Source organism: Symphalangus syndactylus, chromosome 11 (genome assembly GCF_028878055.3).
Source record: "Symphalangus syndactylus isolate Jambi chromosome 11, NHGRI_mSymSyn1-v2.1_pri, whole genome shotgun sequence".
NCBI lineage: Eukaryota > Metazoa > Chordata > Mammalia > Primates > Hylobatidae > Symphalangus > Symphalangus syndactylus.
Genome location: NC_072433.2, coordinates 58,604,228 through 58,624,492, shown reverse-complemented (window position 1 = coordinate 58,624,492; position 20,265 = coordinate 58,604,228). Strand labels below are relative to the sequence as shown.

Below are 20,265 nucleotides of genomic sequence, written 5' to 3'. Positions count from 1 at the left end.
CTCCTGAGTAGCTGGGATTACAGGCACGTGCCACTGCACCCGGCTGATTTTTGTATTTTTAGTGGGGACGGGGTTTCACCATGTTGGCCAGGCTGGTACTGAACTCCTGGCCTCAAGTGATCCACCCACCTCAGCCTCCCAAAGTGCTGAGATTACAGACATGGCCACTATGCCTGGCCTAAAGTGGTGAGTTTTTGAAAAAGCAATAGTGTATATACTACAATGGTGTACACTAATATTGTTTCCTGGCCTTTTTCATATATAATTTTGGGTTTTTTAGATTAGTTTTTGTAATTCAAAAAGTAATACCACATGCAGAGTACAAAAATTAAAAATACAACAGGGTAGACAAGGAAAAGTAAATCTCTCTCCTGCCCCAGACTTTGGTCCTCTAATCTGGGAAGCAAGGCTGCCACATTCCAGAATTTTTCTATGTACATAGATTTTTTTTTTTTCCTTGAAGACAGATGGGCTCATACTATCCATATTCCTCTATACTTCACTTTTCAAGAGTTTACCCTAGAGGTCATTTCATGTCTATATCTGTCTTCCTTCTCTGTTTTCATGGCTATATATAATTTCATTGTACAAACATGCCAGGAGTTATTTCCAGATTCTTCCTATTATACCTAATGCTGTGATAAACATTCTTGCATCTTAGCATACACGTGTGAGTGTGTCTGTAGGATAGATTGCTTTTGGTGGAATTGGTGGATCACAAGTTGAGCATTTAAAATGGTTGTATCCTGCCCAGTTTCCCTTCCAGGGCTACCCAAGTTTATGCTCCCGCCAGCACCGTGCTGGTGCCCACAGCCCCTCAGTCCTTTTCCTACGCTGGGTGGGCATCATCAAGCGTCAGCCTCAACTGCTTAAAAATAGGATGATGATATTTTATTTTGCATATTTAGGAAACCCTTAGAGTAATATCTTACCTTCTCTTTCCCTCCTAGGTGAACATGGGTGATCGGTTTGGGCAGATCATGATTGAAAACCTGCGGAGACGCCAGTGTGACCTGGCGGGAGTGGATACCTGCAAGTCGTTAGAGTCACAGGTCAGAGAGCAGGGACTGGTACATCCATCTGGACCCTTAGTCGACCAAGATATATAAAGGTCTTTCTTTGCAGATATGATCATGGAGAAGCCCTGTTCAGTGCCTGCCAGCATAGGCTGCTGAGCCTCCATGTAGGCCACTAGTTCCTGATGCTGGGAAGACCAAGTCCTGCTTCACCATCTTGGTGTAGTAAATACACATTTACATTTCCTACACCCTATTATTTTGACTTTGTATTACACAAATTTTCAAACAAACATAAAGGTAGAGGGAATGGTAAAATAAACACACACGTCCCATCACCTAACTTCAGCATTTCTTATTTTAACGGTGTTATTTCCTATATTTCCCCGCAATTTTTTTGTTGATGTTGGAATGTTTTCAGGCAAATCCCAGACAGCACATGATTTCACCCCTAAATACGCATGCGAATCACCTACCAATAAGGACTTTCTTCTCCCAGGATGATGATAATACCATTTCACAGATCATACAAGTTGACAACTCCTTCATAGCATTTAATGCCCAGTTCATGTTCAGTTTCCCCAGTTGTTTAAAAAACCTTTTTTTTATAGTTGATGTGTTTGATTCAGGATTTAAACATTGTCCACACTTTGTAGATGATTGATATGTCCCTTAAACCTCTTTGACTCTATATTAACGCCCCCCCCTTTAAAAAAGTCATTTATTTTTTCTCATAACACCTCCCACCCCTGCACCCATATAAATAGGTTCATTTTTGTGGGTGGGCGTGGTGGCTCACACCTATAATCCCAGCACTTTGGGATACTGAGGCAGGCGGATCACCTGAGTTCAGGAGTTTGAGACTAGCCTGGCCAACATGGTGAAACCCCATCTCTACTAAAAATACAAAAATTAGCCGGGTGTGGTGGCACACACCTGTAATCCCAGCTACTTGGGAGACTGAGGCAGGAGATTTGCTTGAACCTGGGAGATGGAGGTTGCAGTGAGCTGAAATCAAGCTACTGTACTCCAGCCTAGGCAACAGAGTGGGCCTCCGTCTCAAAAAAAAATTAAATAAATAAATAAATAGGTTCATTTTTACATGTCTTTTGTCACATAACAATTAGAGTGCTTTAAAAAACTGTCACTTATAGAAAAGTTCTTCCTTTATTTCTCTTTGGAAGTAGTTTAGTGAACTTCCCCCCATTATAACAATGCTTGTTCAATATGGAAAGTTGGAAAGTTAAAAGAAGATATTAGGGTCTAGGATGGGCTTTTGAGAAAGGAGTCATCTCAGAGGAGGTCTGGTGTGCTTAAGAGCATCTCAGTACCAAGCGCACTGGCTCACCCCTCTCATCCCAGCACCTTGGGTGGTAGAGCGGGGATGATTGCTTGAGCCCAGTAGGTCAAGGCTGCAGTGAGCTGTGATCACACCACTGCACTTCAGCCTGGGCAACAGAATGAGACCTTGTCTCTTTAAAACAAAATAGTGTCTCAGATTTGTAAGCCGGTGCCTGGTAGTTCTCTAGTTCTCCATTTCTCTTCGTTGCACATTTTAGAAAGAACGGCTCCTGTCGAATGGGTGGGAAACAGCATCGGCCGTCGACATGATGGAGTTGTACAACAGGTTACCTCGAGCTGAAGTGAGCAGGTATGGGGTTGGCGAGCGTCAGCTTGATGGGCATTCATTGTGAACTCAAGGCATGGTTGCCTGTATTCTTTCATGCAGAAAAACAGAACAATATGTGGAGATTTCATTAAAAAACAAAAAACAAACAAACAAAAAACAAGGCCAGGCACGGTGGCTCACACCTGTAATCCCAGCACTTTGAGAGGCATAGGCGGGCAGATCACTTGAGGTCAGGTCAGGAGTTCGAGACCGGCCTGGCCAACATGGTGAAACCTTGTTTCTACTAAAAATACAAAACTTAGCCAGGCAGGGTGGTGCACGTTTATAATGCCAACTACTTGGGAGGCTGAGCTGGGAGAATCGCTTGAACCTGGGGCGGGGGCGGAGGTTGCAGTGAGCTGAGATCGTGCCACTTCACTCCAGCCTGGGCAAAAGAGCAAAACTCTGTCTCCAAAAATAAAATAAATAAAAATACAAAGATTAGCCAGGTGTGGTGGCACATGCCTGTAATCCCAGCTACTAGGGAGGCTGAGGCAGGAGAATTACTTGAATCCAGGAGGCAGAGGTTGCAGTGAGCTGAGATGTGCAACTGTATCCAGCCTGTGTGACAGGGCAAGACTGCTTCTCAAAAAAAAAAAAAAAACAAAAATAAAAAACAAAAACAAAACAACAAGACCCTAACTAGACCTATTTTGCAACAAGTTAAACACTGATAGCAGCCTGAAAGTAACTCATTAGCTATTAGCTGAGATAGGGCTTATGCCCAAACTGATTATTTTAGTGAAAACAAGCAATGACACCTGGAAAACTCCCAGAGCAACCTTGGCAGTGGAAATTTTACATAATCCCTGCTTTGGAGAGGGAGGAAAATGATGTTCTTCAAGGACGTGTAAGGGGCTGGCGGATTTTTAAATGGACTTTTCTCCCCATTATAAAGGAAATCTATGCTTGTTGTTCTAAAAAGTTCCTTAAGCATTATAAAGTGCATGAAGTATAAAGTAGTTGTCCGTTCTGTAGTCACACCTGGGAGGTAGCAGTTCTTAACATATTGGGGAATATTCTTTTCCTAGATAGATAAATATTTATTGATACATAGATTTCTATTTTTTGAATCTGTGGATTCATACTACACATACTGGTCTGTAAACCACCATCCTTTTTGAAAACAATAGATTGTATTTGCCTTTACATATCAAAATATTGAGGGTTGCCATATCCCATTTAAGGGTACATAGGGCCAGGTGCAGTGGCTCACACCTGTAATCCCAGCACTTTGGGAGGCCAAGGCAGGTGGATCACCTGAGGTTAGGAGTTCGAGACCAGCCTGGCCAACATGGTGAAACCCTGTCTCTACTAAAAACACAAAAAATTAGCTGGGCATGGTGGCGGGTGCCTGTAATCCCAGCTACTTGGGAGGCTGAGGCAGGAGAATTGCTTGAACCTGGAAGGCGGAGGTTGCAGTGAGCTGAAGTAGCACCATTGCACTCCGGCCTGGGCAACAAGAGTGAAACTCTGTCTCAAAAAAAAAAAAAATAGTGTACATAGTATTTATATTGATTTATGCAGATATAGTATATTGATGATAATTTTTAAGTAATTAAAAATGTCTGTAGCTGGGCGTTTAGTTGCGGTGTCTTGTTTATTCATCATGTTTTCATTTCCCTGTTACAAACAACGCTGGAGAGAACATCACCAATGTGCATCTGTGTACAGTGCTAGTGCGCACTTCAGCTCTTTTTTTTGTTATCACTCTGTGCTTCCTGATTCATGCTTCCTTCTTGCCTTTGGAGACCTAAGATCAATAGCCTTTGGTCTCTTACAAGATCATGAGAAGAATTTTTGGCTTTGCTTTTCCATATAACTTATTAACATTTAGACATATCACTGTTTTTCCCAAATATGTACATGAATAATTGGCAATGAAAGCCTAGAGGGTTTGAGAAAGTGCTGTCTCCATGTGATCAGGTCAGTGCTTCCTGGATTCTTCCAGAAGCATCCTTCCCCACAGGCTGGTTTTCATTTGCTACATGTCAAGACAACTGTTTGGAACATCCCTGATCTGGCCCCTGAAATGGGGATGCTCTGGCACTGCTTCTAGATGCCCAGAAAGGAGCCTCTGACTAGCATCAACCACAAGGAAAGTCTCTTGCCTCCAGGCAGTCATTTGTCTCATGTTTCCAGGACCTTCTGTAGACAGCAGCGTGTAACCCTCACGGGAGTGGCGGGTAAGGAGATTGGAAGGCCTTTGTCTATGCCAGGCCGAACAGCCTTTCCAGCTCTGTGAATGCCACGTAGTTTGTATCTGCTTTTGCTGGAAACTGTGGAGTATAATAGGAAGTCTAAGGCGAGCCTGTTCATTGAACAAATGCTGAGTGTCTGCTGTGTGCCCGGCACTTTTCTAAGCACCAGGGATACAGCAATGATCAAAACAGGACAAAAGACATTCCTGCCCTTGGGAGTGCTCATTCTAGTGAACAGCTTAATAATTAGTAGTGTCTCCTGATAGCTGTACTTGGTAATAACCATCCTGGAGCCTTCAGTATGGTACTGGATTTTTCTAGAACTTGGTATCAGATCTGCTTTGGATGTCTCCTGATAGAATGACTTGGGAAGCAACCACATTACTTTATGTGTAGTCATTCTTACTTCAGATTTGGTCTTGAAGCCTGCATACCAAGACGGGAATGAACTCACAAATACAGAAACATGCACAGACACACATGTGTTCACACCTGTGCATACGTGCACACATATAACAGACAAGGCCTGGGCAACTGGCAGGACTCGTATGTTAGCAGTGGCTATTGTGAATAGTAGGAGTATGGATCCTGTTTCTTTTTTTATTTCATTCTGTATACTTTTTTAAAATGCCTGACTTTTCCTCCATAGTGTGTACCTATTTTGACAGAAACTTTTTTTTTTTTTAATAGAGATGGAGTCTTGCTGTGTTGCGTAGGCTGGTCTCAAACTCTGGGCCTCAAGTGATTCTCCCACCTTGGCCTCCCAGAGCTCTGTCATTAGAGGCGTGAGCCACTGCTCCTGGCAAACAGAAACTTTTTTAAAAAGCTGTTTCCATATGTTTGTGCGTGTTTCTCTGTGTGTGTATATATTTATTTATTTTTATTTTTTTGAGACCGAGTCTCACTGTGTCACCCAGGCTGGAGTACAGTGGTGCTATCTCTGCTTACTGCAACCTCCGCCTCCCAGGTTCAAGCAATTCTCCTGCCTCAGCCTCCCAAATAGCTGTGACTACAGGTGGGCACCACCACGCCAGGATAATTTTTGTATTTTTAGTAGAGATGGGGTTTCACCATGTTGGCCAGGCTGGTCTCGAACTCCTGACCTCAGGAGATCCACCCACCATGGCCTCCCAAAATGCTGGGATTACAGGTATGAGGCACTTCACCCAACCTGTGTATGTATGTTTAAAAGTTTACATTTAAAAGGCTTTTTTGGAAAAGTCATACATGCATATAATTTTTTTTTAAAACCAGAATAAAGTAGTATAGAGTAAAAACAACCCTCCTCACTACTGGTCTACTACCTTCTCTCTCAAGAGATAACTACCATTTCTAGTTTCTTCTGTATTTTCCAAAAGTCTGTACATATACAGACAAATTTGTCTCACTTTTTCTTTACATAGAGAGTGGTGTAATGTGCACATTACTTGCTTTTTAAATTACGCAACTTGCTTTTTAAATTCCATGATATATATATCTTGGAGGTTATTGCATATTAATACGTATGGACCTACCCTATTTTTAAAAATGGCTGCATAGTGTCCTGTTTTGACAGTATGAATCTGCTTCTATTTACTCTGCCTGTCTCCTCCAGTTGCCACTAGTTTTTCTTACTGAAGTTTAACAGCTCTTTATATAATAAGGAATTCACCCCTTTGCCACTTGAATTGCAAATATATGTTTCTAGTTTGGCATTTGTGTTTTGACTTTGTTTATGGTATTTTTTCTTCTTTTCAGTGAAAAGACATTAAAGTGGAGCCACATCATAATTACTATTTTATAGCCTTCTTCTTTCCACTTACTCTATCATAAACATTTTTTCATATCCATAACTAAGGGCCATGATCTTCATTTTCAATGCAGACACTTGCATTGTTCTATTTTAATTCTTTCCACAGGATAGAATCACTTGAATTCCTGGATGAAATGGAGCTGCTGGAGCAGCTCATGCGGCATTACTGCCTTTGCTGGGCAACCAAAGGAGGAAATGAGCTCGGTGCGTGATTGTACTTCTCTTGCCTTGACCTGGAAATAGTGAACTTTTATTTTTCCTATTCTTTCCCTTTCTCTTTCCTTTTTTTGTCTTCCCTCTTTCTCTCTCTCTCTCTCTCTCTCCCTTCTTTCTTGTTTTGAGACAGAGTCTCGCTCTGTCACCCAGGCTAGAGTGCAGTGGGTGCAGTCATAGCTCATTGCAGCCTCCAATTCCCGGGCTCAAGCGATCCTCCTGCCTCCTGAGTAGCTGGGACTACAGAAGCCTGGCTAACTTTCTGTAGAGGTCTCTCTAAGGCTGGTCTTGAATTCCTGGCCTCAAGTAGGCTGGGCGCAGGATCTCACGCCTGTAATCCCAGCACTTTGGGAGGCTGAGGCGGGCAGATCACTTGAGGTCAGGAGTTTGAGACCAGCTTGGCCAACATGATGAAACCCTGTCTCTACTAAAAATAGAAAACAATAAAAAAAATAGCCAGGCGTGGTGGCAGGCGCCTGTAATCCCAGCTACTTGGGAGACTGAAGCAGGAGAATCACTTGTACCCGGGAGGTGGAGGTTGCAGTGAGCCGAGACTGCACCATTGCTCTCCAGCCCGGGCAAGAAGAGCGAAACCCTGTCTCAATAAATAAATAAATAAATAAATAATTCCTGGCCTCAAGCAATCCTCTTGCCTCAGCTTCCCAAAGTGCTGGAATTACAGGCATGAGCCACTGTGCCTGGCTGGAACTTTTCTTCCTCTCAAAATGAAAGATATATTTGGAACTTTGGGCCCAGAAAGAACTAGAGGATCATGTACACGTATCTGAGAGCATATCCAGAGAACTTGCTGTTATATCTTGTGTGTTTTTATAGCACAAAAACCAAGAGAACTGTTTAAGCCTTGTAGCCCAAAACAACCCTTGAGAGATGTACTGTGGAGTTCCCGCAGCTGGAAGGTAAAAGAGCTTGAGAGTTTAAAAAACTCCAGAAAAGTAACCGGCGTTTGTCTTTTCCATCCACTTACAACCAGGTTCACTGGACGTTAAATGCACAGATCGTTATATCTCGCTTACAAAGCCATGCAGCTAGGGGCTGAATTTTCCCTCTTCTCATTAAGGTGCACATCCCTGTCTGTGGCCAAGTAGGGCCACGGGGAATAGGCGTGGATCCATCTCTGTTTCTTGTTACCTTCATCCTGGTCCAGCTCCTTTTCAGCTGCCCCCTGCTGGGCTTGCTTGCCCCAGTGGTTAGGCTTTGAGTGTCTCTCCAGCCCGATGGAGGCCACTTTAGATCCCGGTTCTGGCCTTCAATGGAATAGCCGCCCTTCAGGCTTCCTGCAGATGTAATCCACATGACATGCGATCACAAGCAGGCAGCTGATCCGAAACAGAACTTGACATTAGGACCATTCCCTATGCAAAAATTCCAGGTTGACATGAGACTGATAATCAGCCCCTTTGGACTTGCCATTCCACAGATTTGCCTAGCTATGCAGCTCAGTCCACACAATCCTTTCACATTTATTTTGTTTGGTTTTGGTTTTTTTTTTTTTTTTTTTTTTTTTTTTGAGATGGAGTCTTGCTCATTGTCCAGACTGGAGTGCAGTAGCATGATCTCGTCTCACTGCAACCTCTGCCTCCTGGGTTCAAGTGATTCTCCTGCCTCAGCCTCCTGAGTAGTTGGGGTTACAGGCATCCACCACCATGTCCAGCTAATTTCTGTATTTTTAGTAGAGGTGGGGTTTCACCATCTTGGCCAGGCTGGTCTCCAACTCCTGACCTTAAGTGACCTGCCTGGCTCAGCCTCCCAAAGTGCTGGGATTATAGGCATGAGCCACTGTGCCTGGCTTGCACATTTGTTTTGGATTTAAAGTCATTTATTGTGAACTGAGCGCAGTGGCTCATGCCTGTAATCCCAGCACTTTGGGAGGTTAAGGCAGGCGGATCACCTGAGGTCAGGAGTTCGAAACCAGCCTGGCCAACATGGTGAAATCCCGTCTCTACTAAAAATACAAAATTTAGCTGGGCGTGATGGCGCATGCCTGTAGTCCCATCTACTTGGGAGGCTGAGGCAGGAGAATCTCTTGAACCCAGGAGGCAGAAGTTGCAGTGAGCTGAGATGGAACCACTGCACTCCAGCCTGGGCAACAGAGCGAGACTCTGTCTCCAGAAAAAAAAAAAAGTCACTTATTGGTGTATTTTTATATTATCCTCCTCTTAATTATATTAAAAAATACTTCTTAGTAGGAAACTTGAAAGCTTCTAAAAAGTGTGACAAAGAAAATCCACCTGTATGCCTGTCAGTCAGAGATGACCTCTTGTGACTTTTCCCTTCCTCTCTATTTCTAAATAGTGTTTTGTTTTTATATTGAGTTGAATTTTTATATTTATGCAACTTTGATTTCAAGTGTTTTCAATTTAATATTATAACATTAGCATTTCCCCCTGGCGATTAAAAATGCTCAATGAGCATAATTGTAATGGCTTTATAATATTGTATTATGTCACTATGGCTGAATTAATTTTTCCATATTTTTGGAAATGTAGATTATTTGTAATACTTTTAAGTGAACTCTAGTTCTTACAAAGGAACAATATATTGAGCATTTTAATGTCGGGAATTTATTTTGTCCCCACTGACCCGTGGCTGCTTTGGGACATCAGTGCTTGTCTGTGTGTGTGGAAGATCTGTATCTGCCTTTGCTCAAAGTTCAGCACATAAAGGGTAGATTTTTGGCGTTAACTGCAGACAGTCCATAAACTGTTATAATGCTTTCTTAATCCTTTTAAAACCACCCATAAACACAGTCTTGCCCAACCTTTTGTTTCCTTGCGAAGCCTCATTTTATGTAGCAGGAGGGTGGTGCTACAGTGGTCAGCAGTGTGGCTGGTGCCCCTGAGCCAGTCACTGGTGGTCCTCTAGGGGCCTCTGTTCCTGGCCACCAGAGTTTCCTAATGGTGTCTGTGTGTCTCTCCCCTCAGGGCTGAAGGAGATAACTTCTTAATCTGTCGAAGGCTTATGCCGAGCCAGAAGCCGAAGCCACTTGCCCTCCTGGAGGAGACCTGTGAGCTCCCTGAGCGGTAGGCGGGCCTCTTCCGCAGGTCTCATCCCACACTCTTGAGAAGCCTCGGTCACTACGATGATCGCACACGTTCCTCTTCCTGTTCCTGTTGACATGTCGTTGTTTAAATAAATCTCACTTGCCACCAGTCGCCTGTGGTTGGACCTCTGCTGGCTGCCACTGCTCATTCTGTGCCCCATGGGTTGGGCGAGCCAGAGTTCACCTTTGTGTTAGCTAAAGCCAAGGACCCCAAGTCTGCTTTGACCTTGGCTTACTCCCTGTGAGTCACACCCGGCCCATGACCTTGAGTCCATTTTAGGATCTACTCCCTCACATGCTGTTCATTACAGCACATGACATTGTGCCTCACACCCTGACCCCTGGCCTCCACCAGATGCGAGGCTAGTGCTCTTCTCGGGCTCCTGTCTCCGCCCAGGCCACACTGGCCTGCTCAGTTGCCTCCTTCATCTTGGTCATGGTGGCAGGCTGAAGAATGGCCCCTAAAGTGTCCATGTCCTGATCCCCAGATCCTGTGAGTGTGTGTTACCTTCTGTGGCAAAGGGGCTTTGCAAATGGGATTAGGGGTTTGAGATGAAGACGTGGTCCTGGGTTATCCAGGTGGGCCTGATGTGATCACAGGGTCCTCATTTCCTCATTAGAGGGACAGACGAGGCTTCAGAGTCAGAGGAAGAGGGGCCCAGACAAGAAACAGGGGCAACCAGGGAATGCTACCTAGGGCAATAGCAGCAGACCCTCCCTTGGCCTCCAGCTGGAACTGCCTGCCAACACGTTGATGTTAGCCCAGAGAAATTGATTTCAGATTTCTCACCTCCAGAGCTGTAAGAATACATCTGTGGTGGTGGTTTTTTTTGTTTGTTTGTTTTGTTTTGTTTTGTTTTGGAGATGGAGTCTTGCTCTGTTGCCCAAGCTTGGAGTGCAGTGGCGCAATCTCGGCTCACTGCACCCTCCACCTCCCAGGTTCAAGTGATTCTTCTGCCTCAGCCTCCCAGGTAGCTGGGATTACAGGTGCATACCATCATGCCTGTCTAATTTTTGTATTTTTAGTGGAGATAGAGTTTCACCATGTTGGCCAGGCTGGTCATGAACTCCTGACCTCAAGTGATCCGCCCACCTTGGCCTCCCAAAGTGCTGGGATTACAGGCATGAGCCACTGTGCCCAGACTGAACTGTGGTGTTTTGAGCCACCAAGTTGGGGGCTTAAACTTACAGCCACAATTGGAAGTCAGTGCAGTTATGAGACAGGTTCATAGGGCCCCTGAGTGATGACCTCATATTTCAGAAGCATAAGGCCTGTCCCATACCTGTCTGCTGAACTTCCTGAGTGATGGGTAGGCCTTGTCTACAGGGACTTCTTAAGTTATGTGACTGGTGCTGTGAGCCTGAACCTGCATGTGCAGGGCGGCACTGCAGAAGCCCCCAGCACTCTCCTCTGCTAGAGAGGTAACAGCCCCTCTTCTACCATTCAGAATCCTTAAATCAGTGTCCCCTAGAGTGTGGGCCCTGCATCTCTAGTGGCATGCCAGTTGATGGGATGTGTTCCTATCAATAAATACCTGTGATAAACTGTATAAATTAGGTGCAGTAAGATTAGCAACAATTTAAAAAAGAACAATTATAGTTAAGGTTATGTGAATGTGGTCTTTGAAGATATCTTAACTGGCCAGGTGCGGTGGTGCACGCCTGTAATCCCAGCACTTGGGGAGGCCAAGACAGGCGGATCTTGAGGTCAGGAGTTTGAGACCAGCCTGGCCAACATGGTGAAACCCCCTGCCTGTAATCCCAGCTCTTTGGGAGGCTGAGGTGGGCAGATCACAAGGTCAGGAGTTCGAGACCAGCCTGGCCAACATAGTGAAACCCCATCTACTGAAAATACAAAAAAAAAAAATATCCGGGCTTGGTGGCAGGCATCTGTAAGGCAGGAGAATTGCTTGAACCCAGGAGGCAGAGGTTGCAGTGAACCAAGATTGCGCCACTGCACTCCAGCCTGGACAACAGAGCAAGACTCCATCTTGGAAAAAAAGAAAATATCTTAGCTATACTTACTTATTTTTGGACCTCAACTGACCTCAGGTAACTGAAACCTTGGAACACAAAACCACAGGAAAGGGGGAACTCTGGTATAGGTACAGCATTACCAGAAACAATGTTTACTTTTTTTTTTTTTGAGATGGAGTCTTGCTCTGTTGCCTAGCCTGGAGTGCAGTGGCACAATCTCAGCTCACTGCAAGGTCCGCCTCCCGGGTTCACGCCATTCTCCTGCCTCAGCCTCCCGAGTAGCTGGGACTACAGGCGCCCACCACCATGCCCAGCTAATTTTTTTTGTATTTTTAGTAGAGACGGGGTTTCACCATGTTAGCCAGGATGGTCTCTCTCTCCTGACCTCGTGATCCGCCTGCCTCGGCCTCCCAAAGTGCTGGGATTACAGGCGTGAGCCACCGCGCCTGGCCCCACAATGTTTCCTTTTTTTTGTTGTTTTCAGAAAGGGTCTTGCCCTGTCTCCCAGGCTGGAGTGCAGTAGTGCAGTCATAGCTCTCTGCAGCCTCAACCTCCTTGGGCTCAAGCGATCCTCCTTCCTCAGCCTCCCGAGTAACTGAACCACAGGCACACACCACCAAGCCTGGCTATTTTTTAATTTTTTTGTAGAGACAGGGTCTCCCTATGTTGCCAGGGGTGGTCTTGAACTCAGGTTCAAGTGATCCTCCCATCTGTCCTATTCCAAATTTGATACTGAAATTAGGCCAGTTAATAACCCTACAATGGCCTCTACGTGCTCAAGTGAAAGGAAGAGTCACAAATGTGAGTCACATGCCTTTCACTTTAAATCAAAGCTGGAAATGATTAAGCTTAGTGAGGAAGGCATGTCAAAAGCTGAAGTAGGGTCGGCCGCAGTGGCTCATGCCTGTGATCCCAGCACGTTGGGAGGCTGAGGTGGGCGGATCACCTGAGGTCAGGAGTCTGAGACCAGCCTGGCCAACATGGTGAAACCTTATCTCTACTAAAAGTACAAAAATTAGCCCGGTGTGGTGGCAGGCACCTGTAGTCCCAGCTACTTGGGAGTTTGAGGCAGGAGAATCGCTTGAACCTGGGAGGCGGAGCTTGCAGTGAGCCAAGATGGCACCACTGCACTCCAGCCTGGGTGACAGAGTGAGACTCCTTCTCAAAAAAAACCAAAAAACAAAAGAAATAACAACAACAAAAAACTGAGATAGGCCGAAAGCTAGACCTCTTGAGCCAAACAGCCAAGTTGTGAATGCAGAGGAAAAGCTCTTGGAGGAGATGAAAAAGTGCTAGTCCAGTGAACACATGAACGATAAGAAAGCGAAACTGTATTATTACTGATACGGAGAAAGTTTGAGCGGTCTGTATAGAAGATCAAACCAGCCACAACCTTCCCTTAAGCCAAAGCCTAATCGAGAGCAAGGCCCTAACTCTCTTCAATTATGTGAAGGCTGAGAGAGGAGAGGAAGCTGCAGAAGAAAAGTTGGAAGCTAGCAGAGGTTGGTTCCTGAGGTTTAAGGAAAGAAGCCGTCTCCATAACATAAAAGTGCAAGGTGAAGCAGCAAGTGCTGATGTAGAAGCCGAAGCAAGTTGTCCAGAAGATCCGGCTGAGATCATTGATGAAGGAAGGTGGCTACACTAAACAACAGGTTTTCAGTGTAGGCAAAACAGCTTTCTCTTGCAAGAGAATGTCATCTAGGACTTCCACAGCTAGAGAGGAGAATTCAATGTCTGGCTTCAAAACTTCATAGGAAAGCCTGACTTCTTAATGTCTAGTATCAAACGCAGCTGGTGACATTAAGTTAAGGTCAGTGCTTATTTACCATTCTGAAAATCCTAGGGCCCTTAAGAATTTGCCAAATCCACTGGGTGCAGTGGGTCATGCCAAGGCAGGCGGATTGCTTGAGGCCAGGAGTTCGAAACTAGCCAACATGGTGAAACCCCATCTTTACTAAAAAATACAAAAATTAGCTGGGTGTGGTGGTGCGTGCTTGTAGTCCCAGCTACTTGGGAGGCTGAGGCACGAGGATTGCTTGAACCTGGGAGGTGGAGGTTGCACTGAAGCAAGATTGTGCCACTGCACTCCGGCTTATGTGACAGAGTGAGACTCTGTCCCAAAAAAAAAAAAATGGTGCCAAATCTGTGTGCTATAGAAATGGAACGACAAAGCCCGGGTGACAGCACATCTGATTACAGTGTGGTTTACTGAGTATTTTAAGGCCATTGTTGACACCTACTACTGAGGAAAAAAAATTACTTTAAAAATATTATTGCTTATTGACACTGCACCTGGTCACCAAAGAACTCTGACAGAGATGTACAAGGCGATAAATGCTGTTTTCATGCATGCTGACACAACATTCATTCTGCAGCCCTACAGATCAAGGAGTAATTTTGACTTTCAACTCTTACTATTTAGAAATGCATTTTGTAAGGCCAGGTGCAGTGGCTTACACTTGTAATCCCAGCACTTTGGAAGGCCGAGGCGGGTGGATCACAAGGTCAGGAGTTCCAGACCAGCCTGGCCAATATGGTGAAACCCTGTCTCTAGTAAAAATACAAAAATTAGCTGGGCGTGGTGGCAGGCAGCAGTAGTCCCAACTACTTGGGAGGCTGAGGCAGGAGAATCACTTGAACTCAGGAGGAGGAGGTCGCAGTGAGCCAAGATCGCGCCACTGCACTCCAGCCTGGGCGACAGTGTGAGACTCCATCTCAAAAAAAAAAGAAATACATTTTGTAAGGCTATAGCCACCATAGATAGTGGTTTCTCTGATGGATCTGGGTAAAGTACATTGGAAACCTGAAAAGGATTCACCATTCTAGATGCCATTAAGAACATTAGTAGCCGAGCGCGGTGGCTCATGCCTGTAATCCCAGCACTTTGGGAGGCCGAGGTGGGCGAATCATTTGAGGTCAGGAGTTCAAGACCAGCCTGGCCAACATGGTGAAACCCCCCCTCTCTACTAAAAATGCAAAAATTAGCCGGGTGTGGTGGTACATGCCTATAATCCCAGCTATTGAGGAGGCTGAGGCAGGAGAATTGCTTGAGCCGGGGACCCGGAGGTTGCAGTGAGCCGAGATCACACCATTGCGCTCCAGCCTGGGCCACAGAGCTAGACTCCGTCTCAAAAACAACAACAACAACAAAACAGTGATGCATGGGAGGAGGTCAAAACGTCAACTTTAATGAGTTTGGATGAAGTTGATTCCGGCCCTCATGGATGATTTTGAGGCATTTATAAGACTTCAGTGGGCGAAGGAATTGCAGATGTGGTGGAAATAGCAAGGTAACTAGAATTAGAAATGGAGCATAAAGATGTGACTGAATTGCTTTGATCTCATGATCAAACTTTAACGGATGAGGAATTGCTACTTATGAATAAGCAAAGAAAGTGGTTTCTTGAGATAGAATCTACTCCTACATCCTTGAAGATGCCGTGAACATTGTTGAAATGACAATAAGGGATTTAGAATGTTACACAAATTTAGTTGATAAAGCAGCAGCAAAGTTGAAAAGGAATGACTCCATTTTTTTTTTTTTTTTTTTTTTTTTTTTTTTTTTTTTTTTTTTTTTTTTTTTTTGAGACGGAGTCTCGCTCTGTCGCCCAGGCTGGAGTGCAGTGGCGCAATCTCGGCTCACTGCAAGCTCCGCCTCCCAGGTTCACGCCATTCTCCTGCCTCAGCCTCCCAAGTAGCTGGGACTACAGGCGCCCGCCACTATGCCTGGCTAATTTTTCTGTATTTTTAGTAGAGACGGGGTTTCACCTGTTAGCCAGGATGGTCTCGATCTCCTGACCTCGTGATCCGCCCGCCTCGGCCTCCCAAAGTGCTGGGATTACAGGCGTGAGCCACCGCGCCCGGCATGACTCCAATTTTGAAAGAAGTTCTACTGTGAATAAAATGCTGTAAAACAGCCTCTCTTGCTACAGAGAAATCTTTCGGGAAAGGAAGAGTCAACCAGTGAGGGAAACTTCATTGTTGTCTGCACAGCCATCCACTGATCTTTCAGTAACCACCAGCCTGCTCAGGCAGCAACCATCGACATGAAAGCAAGACTCTCCACCAGCCAAAAGATGATGACTTGCTGAAGGCTCAGATGATCATTAGCATTTTTAAAGCAATAACATATTTTTAAAGTAAGGCATACACATTTTAAAGACATAATACTATTGCACACGTAATAGAATACAGTATAGCATAAACATAACTTTTATATGCACTGGAAAACCAAAAAATTCATGTGATATTCACTTTATTGAGATGGTCTGGAACTAAACCTGTAATATCTCTCACGTATTCCTGTACGTGAAATCTTTCAAAAGAACAATATTTGTTCTTTTTTTCTTTTCTTTCTTTTTTTTTTTTTGAGATGGAGTCTTGTTCTTGTTGCCCAGGCTGGAGTACAATGGTGCGATCTCTGCTTACTGCAACCTCCGCCTCCTGGGCTCAAGCAATTCTCCTGCCTCAGCCTCCTGAGTAGCTGGGACTACAGGTGCACAACACCACATCCAGCTAATTTTTGTATTTCCAGTAGAGACGGGGTTTCACCATGTTGGCCAGACTGGTCTCAAACTCCTGACCTCAGGTGATCCGCCTGCCTTGGCCTCCCAAAGTGCTGGAATTATAGGCATGAGCCACCACGCCCAGCCTGAATTTCTTATATATAAGATCATGACAGACATAATGTTACTTCTGTGCCATTTTGGATGCCTTCTCTTTGTTTTTCTTGCACAATTTCTCTGTCTACCTTCAATACGATATTGAATAGAAGCAGTAAAAAGTGGATATCCTTGTCTTATTCCTGCTATTGGAGAAAAAGGTTTTAGTCTTTCGTTGTTGAGTATGATATTAGCTGTGGGTTTTTTTATATGGTCAGGTTGTGTATGGTGGCTCCTGCCTGTAATCCCAGCAGTTTGGGAGGCTGAGGTGGGAGGATTGCTTGAGGTCAAGAGTTTGAGACCAGTCTGGGCAACATAGGAAGACTCTTTGTTTACAAAAAACTAAAAAATTAGCTGGGCATGGTGGTGCATGCCTAGCTACTTGGAGGCTGAGGCAGGATGATAGCTTCAGCCCAGGAGTTTGAGGTTACAGTGAGTAATGATCATGCCACTGCCCTCCAGCCTGGACAACATAGCAAAATCCTGCCTCACAAATAAATAAAGAGTCTTTATTATATTGAATTAATTTCCTATTTCTAATTTTCTTGAGTGCTTTTTTAATCATGAAAGGATGTAAGTTTTCTCAAATTTTTGTTTATATCAATTGAGATGATTGTGTGCATGGTTTTTTTTTCCCCTTTGGTTAATGTGGTATATTACATGGGTTGATTTTTGTACATTGGGCCACTCCAGGAATAATTCCACTTGGTAATGGCATATAATTCTTGTAATATGCTGCCGAGTTCAGTTTGTTAGAATACCAAAAAAAGCCAGGCATGGTGGCAACACGCCTGTCATCCAGCCACTGAAGAGGCTGAGGTGGAAAGATCACTTGAGCTAGGGAGCTGGAGGCTGCAGTGGGCTGTGATCAAGCCACTGAACTCCACGCTGAGCGACAGTTTTCTAGAATTTTCGTTGAGGATTTTTGTATCCGTCTTTTTTATTATTGTTGTTGAGACAAGGTCTCACTCTGTCGCTCAGCGTGGAGTTCAGTGGCTTGATCACGGCTCACTGCAGCCTCCAACTCCCTAGCTCAAGTGATCTTTCCACCTCAGCCTCTTCAGTGGCTGGATGACAGGCGTGTTGCCACCATGCCTGGCTTTTTTTGATATTTTTTCTGTAGAGATGAGGTTTCATCATGTCACCCAGGCTGGTCTCAAACTCCTGGACTCAAGCAATCTGCCTGCCTCAGCGTCCCAAAGTACTGGCATTACAGGCTTGAGTCAACACAACCAGCCTAGAAACGATCTTTTCTTTTTTGAGACAGAGTCTCGCTCTGTTGCCCAGGCTGGAGTGCAGTGACACAATCTTGTTCACTGCAACCTCCACCTTCCAGGTTCAAGCGATTCTCGTGCCTCAGCCTCCTGAGTAGCTGGGATTACAGGCATGCACCACCACACCCAGCTAATTTTTTTTTTTTTTTTTTTTTTGAGATGGAGTTTCACTTTTGTCGCCCAGGCTGGAGTGCAATGGCACGATCTTGGCTCACTGCAACCTCTGCCTCCTAGGTTCAAGCGATTCTCCTGCCTCAGCCTCCTGAGTAGCTGGAATTACAGGCGTCCGCCACTACGCCTGGCTAATTTTTTCTATTTTTAGTAGAGACGGGGTTTCACTATGTTGGCCAGGCTAGTCTCAAACTCCTGATCTTGTGATCCACCCGCCTTGGCCTCCCAAAGTGCTGGGATTACAGGCGTGAGCCACCACGCCTGGCCAACTTTTGTATTTTTAGTAGAGACGGGGTTTCACCATGTTGGCTAGGCTGGTCTTGAACTCCTGATCTCAAATGATCCACCTGCCTCAGCCTCCCAAAGTGCTGCTGGGATTACAGGCGTGAGCAACTGCACCCGGCCTCAATCTTTTTTTTTTTTCTTTTTTTTTTTTTAATTTTTTTGCACACAAAACAATAAACATTTTCTAAAAATACATACAAACAAAAAGATGCATTATCAAACATATTAGGAAGGTTGCACATGGGAAGACGGGGAATAGAAATGGGGAGTGGGAATTAATGAAAATAAATGAGAGAGGGACTTTGTATGGATCAATGATAATAACTCAATCCTCTATTTGACAAAGAAGAAGAAGAAGGAAGAGGAAGAAAAAGAAAGTGGGATAAAGGATCAGAAAGGGAGGAAAATAGAAAAAATTAGAGTATGACTCCAGGGTAGACCTGTTTTGTTGTTGCTGGGTTGGTTGGTTGGTTTGTCTGTTGTATTTTTCATGTTTCGCCATGTTGGCCAGGATGGTCTCGAACTCCTAGCCACAAGTGATCGACCCGCCTCAGCCTCCCAGAGTGCTGGGACTACAGGCATGAGCCAACACGTCCAGCCCCCACATTGCTTCTGGCCTCCGTGGTAGACCTCCCAGATGGGGCGGTCGGGCAGAGGCGCTCCCCACATCCCAGACGGGGCAACCGGGCAGAGGCGCTCCTCACTTCCCAGACGGGGTGGCTGGGCAGAGGCGCTCCTCACTTCTTCCCAGACAGGGCGGCCGGGCAGAGGGGCTCCTCACTTCTTCCCAGATGGGGCGGCCGGGCAGAGGGGCTCCTCACTCTTCCCAGACGGGGCAGCCGGGCAGAGGCGCTCCTCACTTCCCAGACGGGGCAGCCGGGCAGAGGCGCTCCTCACTTCCCAGACGGGGCGGCCGGGCAGAGGCGCTCCTCACTTCTTCCCAGACGGGGCGTCCGGGCAGAGGTGCTCCTCACTTCCCAGACGGGGCGGCCGGGCAGAGGCGCTCTTCACTTCCCAGACGGGGCGGCCGGGCAGAGGCGCTCCTCACTTCCCAGACGATGGGTGGCCGGGCTGAGGCGCTCTTCACTTCCCAGACGGGGCGGCCGGGCAGAGGCGCTCCTCACTTCCCAGACGATAGGTGGCCGAGCAGAGGCGCTCTTCACTTCCCAGACGGGGCGGCCGGGCAGAGGCGCTCCTCACTTCCCAGACGATGGGTGGCCGAGCAGAGGCGCTCTTCACTTCTTCCCAGATGGGGTGGCCGGGCAGAGGCGCTCCTCACCGGCCTCAATCTTTATATGAGATACTAGTCTGTAATCTTCTTCCAGGGTCTTCATCTAGCTTTGGTACTGGGGCTATGCTTATAGAATCAGTTAGGAAGTGTTTCCTCCTTTTTCTTCTTTTGAATTAGTTTGAGAAAAATTGGTATTAATTAAACGTGCATTCGCTGCATGTGTGTGGAGTGTCCTGCACATGTCTGTTAGGTCCAGTTTATTCACACTGTTGTTCCTGTCCTCTGTTTCCTTATTCATCTTCTCTCTAGCTGTTCTCACCATAGGCTTCAGACTTCAAAGCTTATCTGAGACTTTGATCTTTTTTTTTTTTTTCTTTGAGACAGAGTCCTGCTCTGTCACCCAGGGTGGAGTGCAGCGGCACAATCTCAGCTCACTGCTACCTCTGCCTCTCGGGTTCAAGCAATCCTCCCACCTCAGCCTCCCTAGTAGCTGGGATTACAGGCAAGCGCCACCATGCCGAGCTAATTTTTGTATTTTTAGTAGAGATGGGGTTTCTCCATGTTGACCAGGCTGGCCTCGAACTGCTGACCTCCGGTAATCTACCCGCTTTGGCCTCCCAAAGTGCTGGGATTACAGGTGTGAGCCACTGCGGCCGGCCTGAAACCTTGATCTTAACCCTAATTAACCAAACAGAGAGAAAAGTCTGATGTCTC

At 45.7% G+C, this 20,265-nt stretch overlaps 1 protein-coding gene across 2 annotated transcripts in view; it reads left to right on the top strand.

Annotated features, from left to right (window-relative positions):
- LCMT1 (leucine carboxyl methyltransferase 1) overlaps positions 1 to 10,064 on the top strand; it is a 67,614-nt gene extending 57,550 nt beyond the window's left edge. For both annotated transcript variants that reach the window (XM_055297936.2, XM_055297935.2), the window contains 4 exons: positions 951 to 1,052; positions 2,576 to 2,667; positions 6,785 to 6,882; positions 9,834 to 10,064. In XM_055297936.2, coding sequence (XP_055153911.1) covers positions 951 to 1,052; positions 2,576 to 2,667; positions 6,785 to 6,882; positions 9,834 to 9,856 — 315 coding nt within the window. In that variant the 3' untranslated portion in view covers positions 9,857 to 10,064. The remainder of the gene's footprint in view (positions 1 to 950; positions 1,053 to 2,575; positions 2,668 to 6,784; positions 6,883 to 9,833) is intronic.
- Positions 10,065 to 20,265: the final 10,201 nt, after the last annotated feature.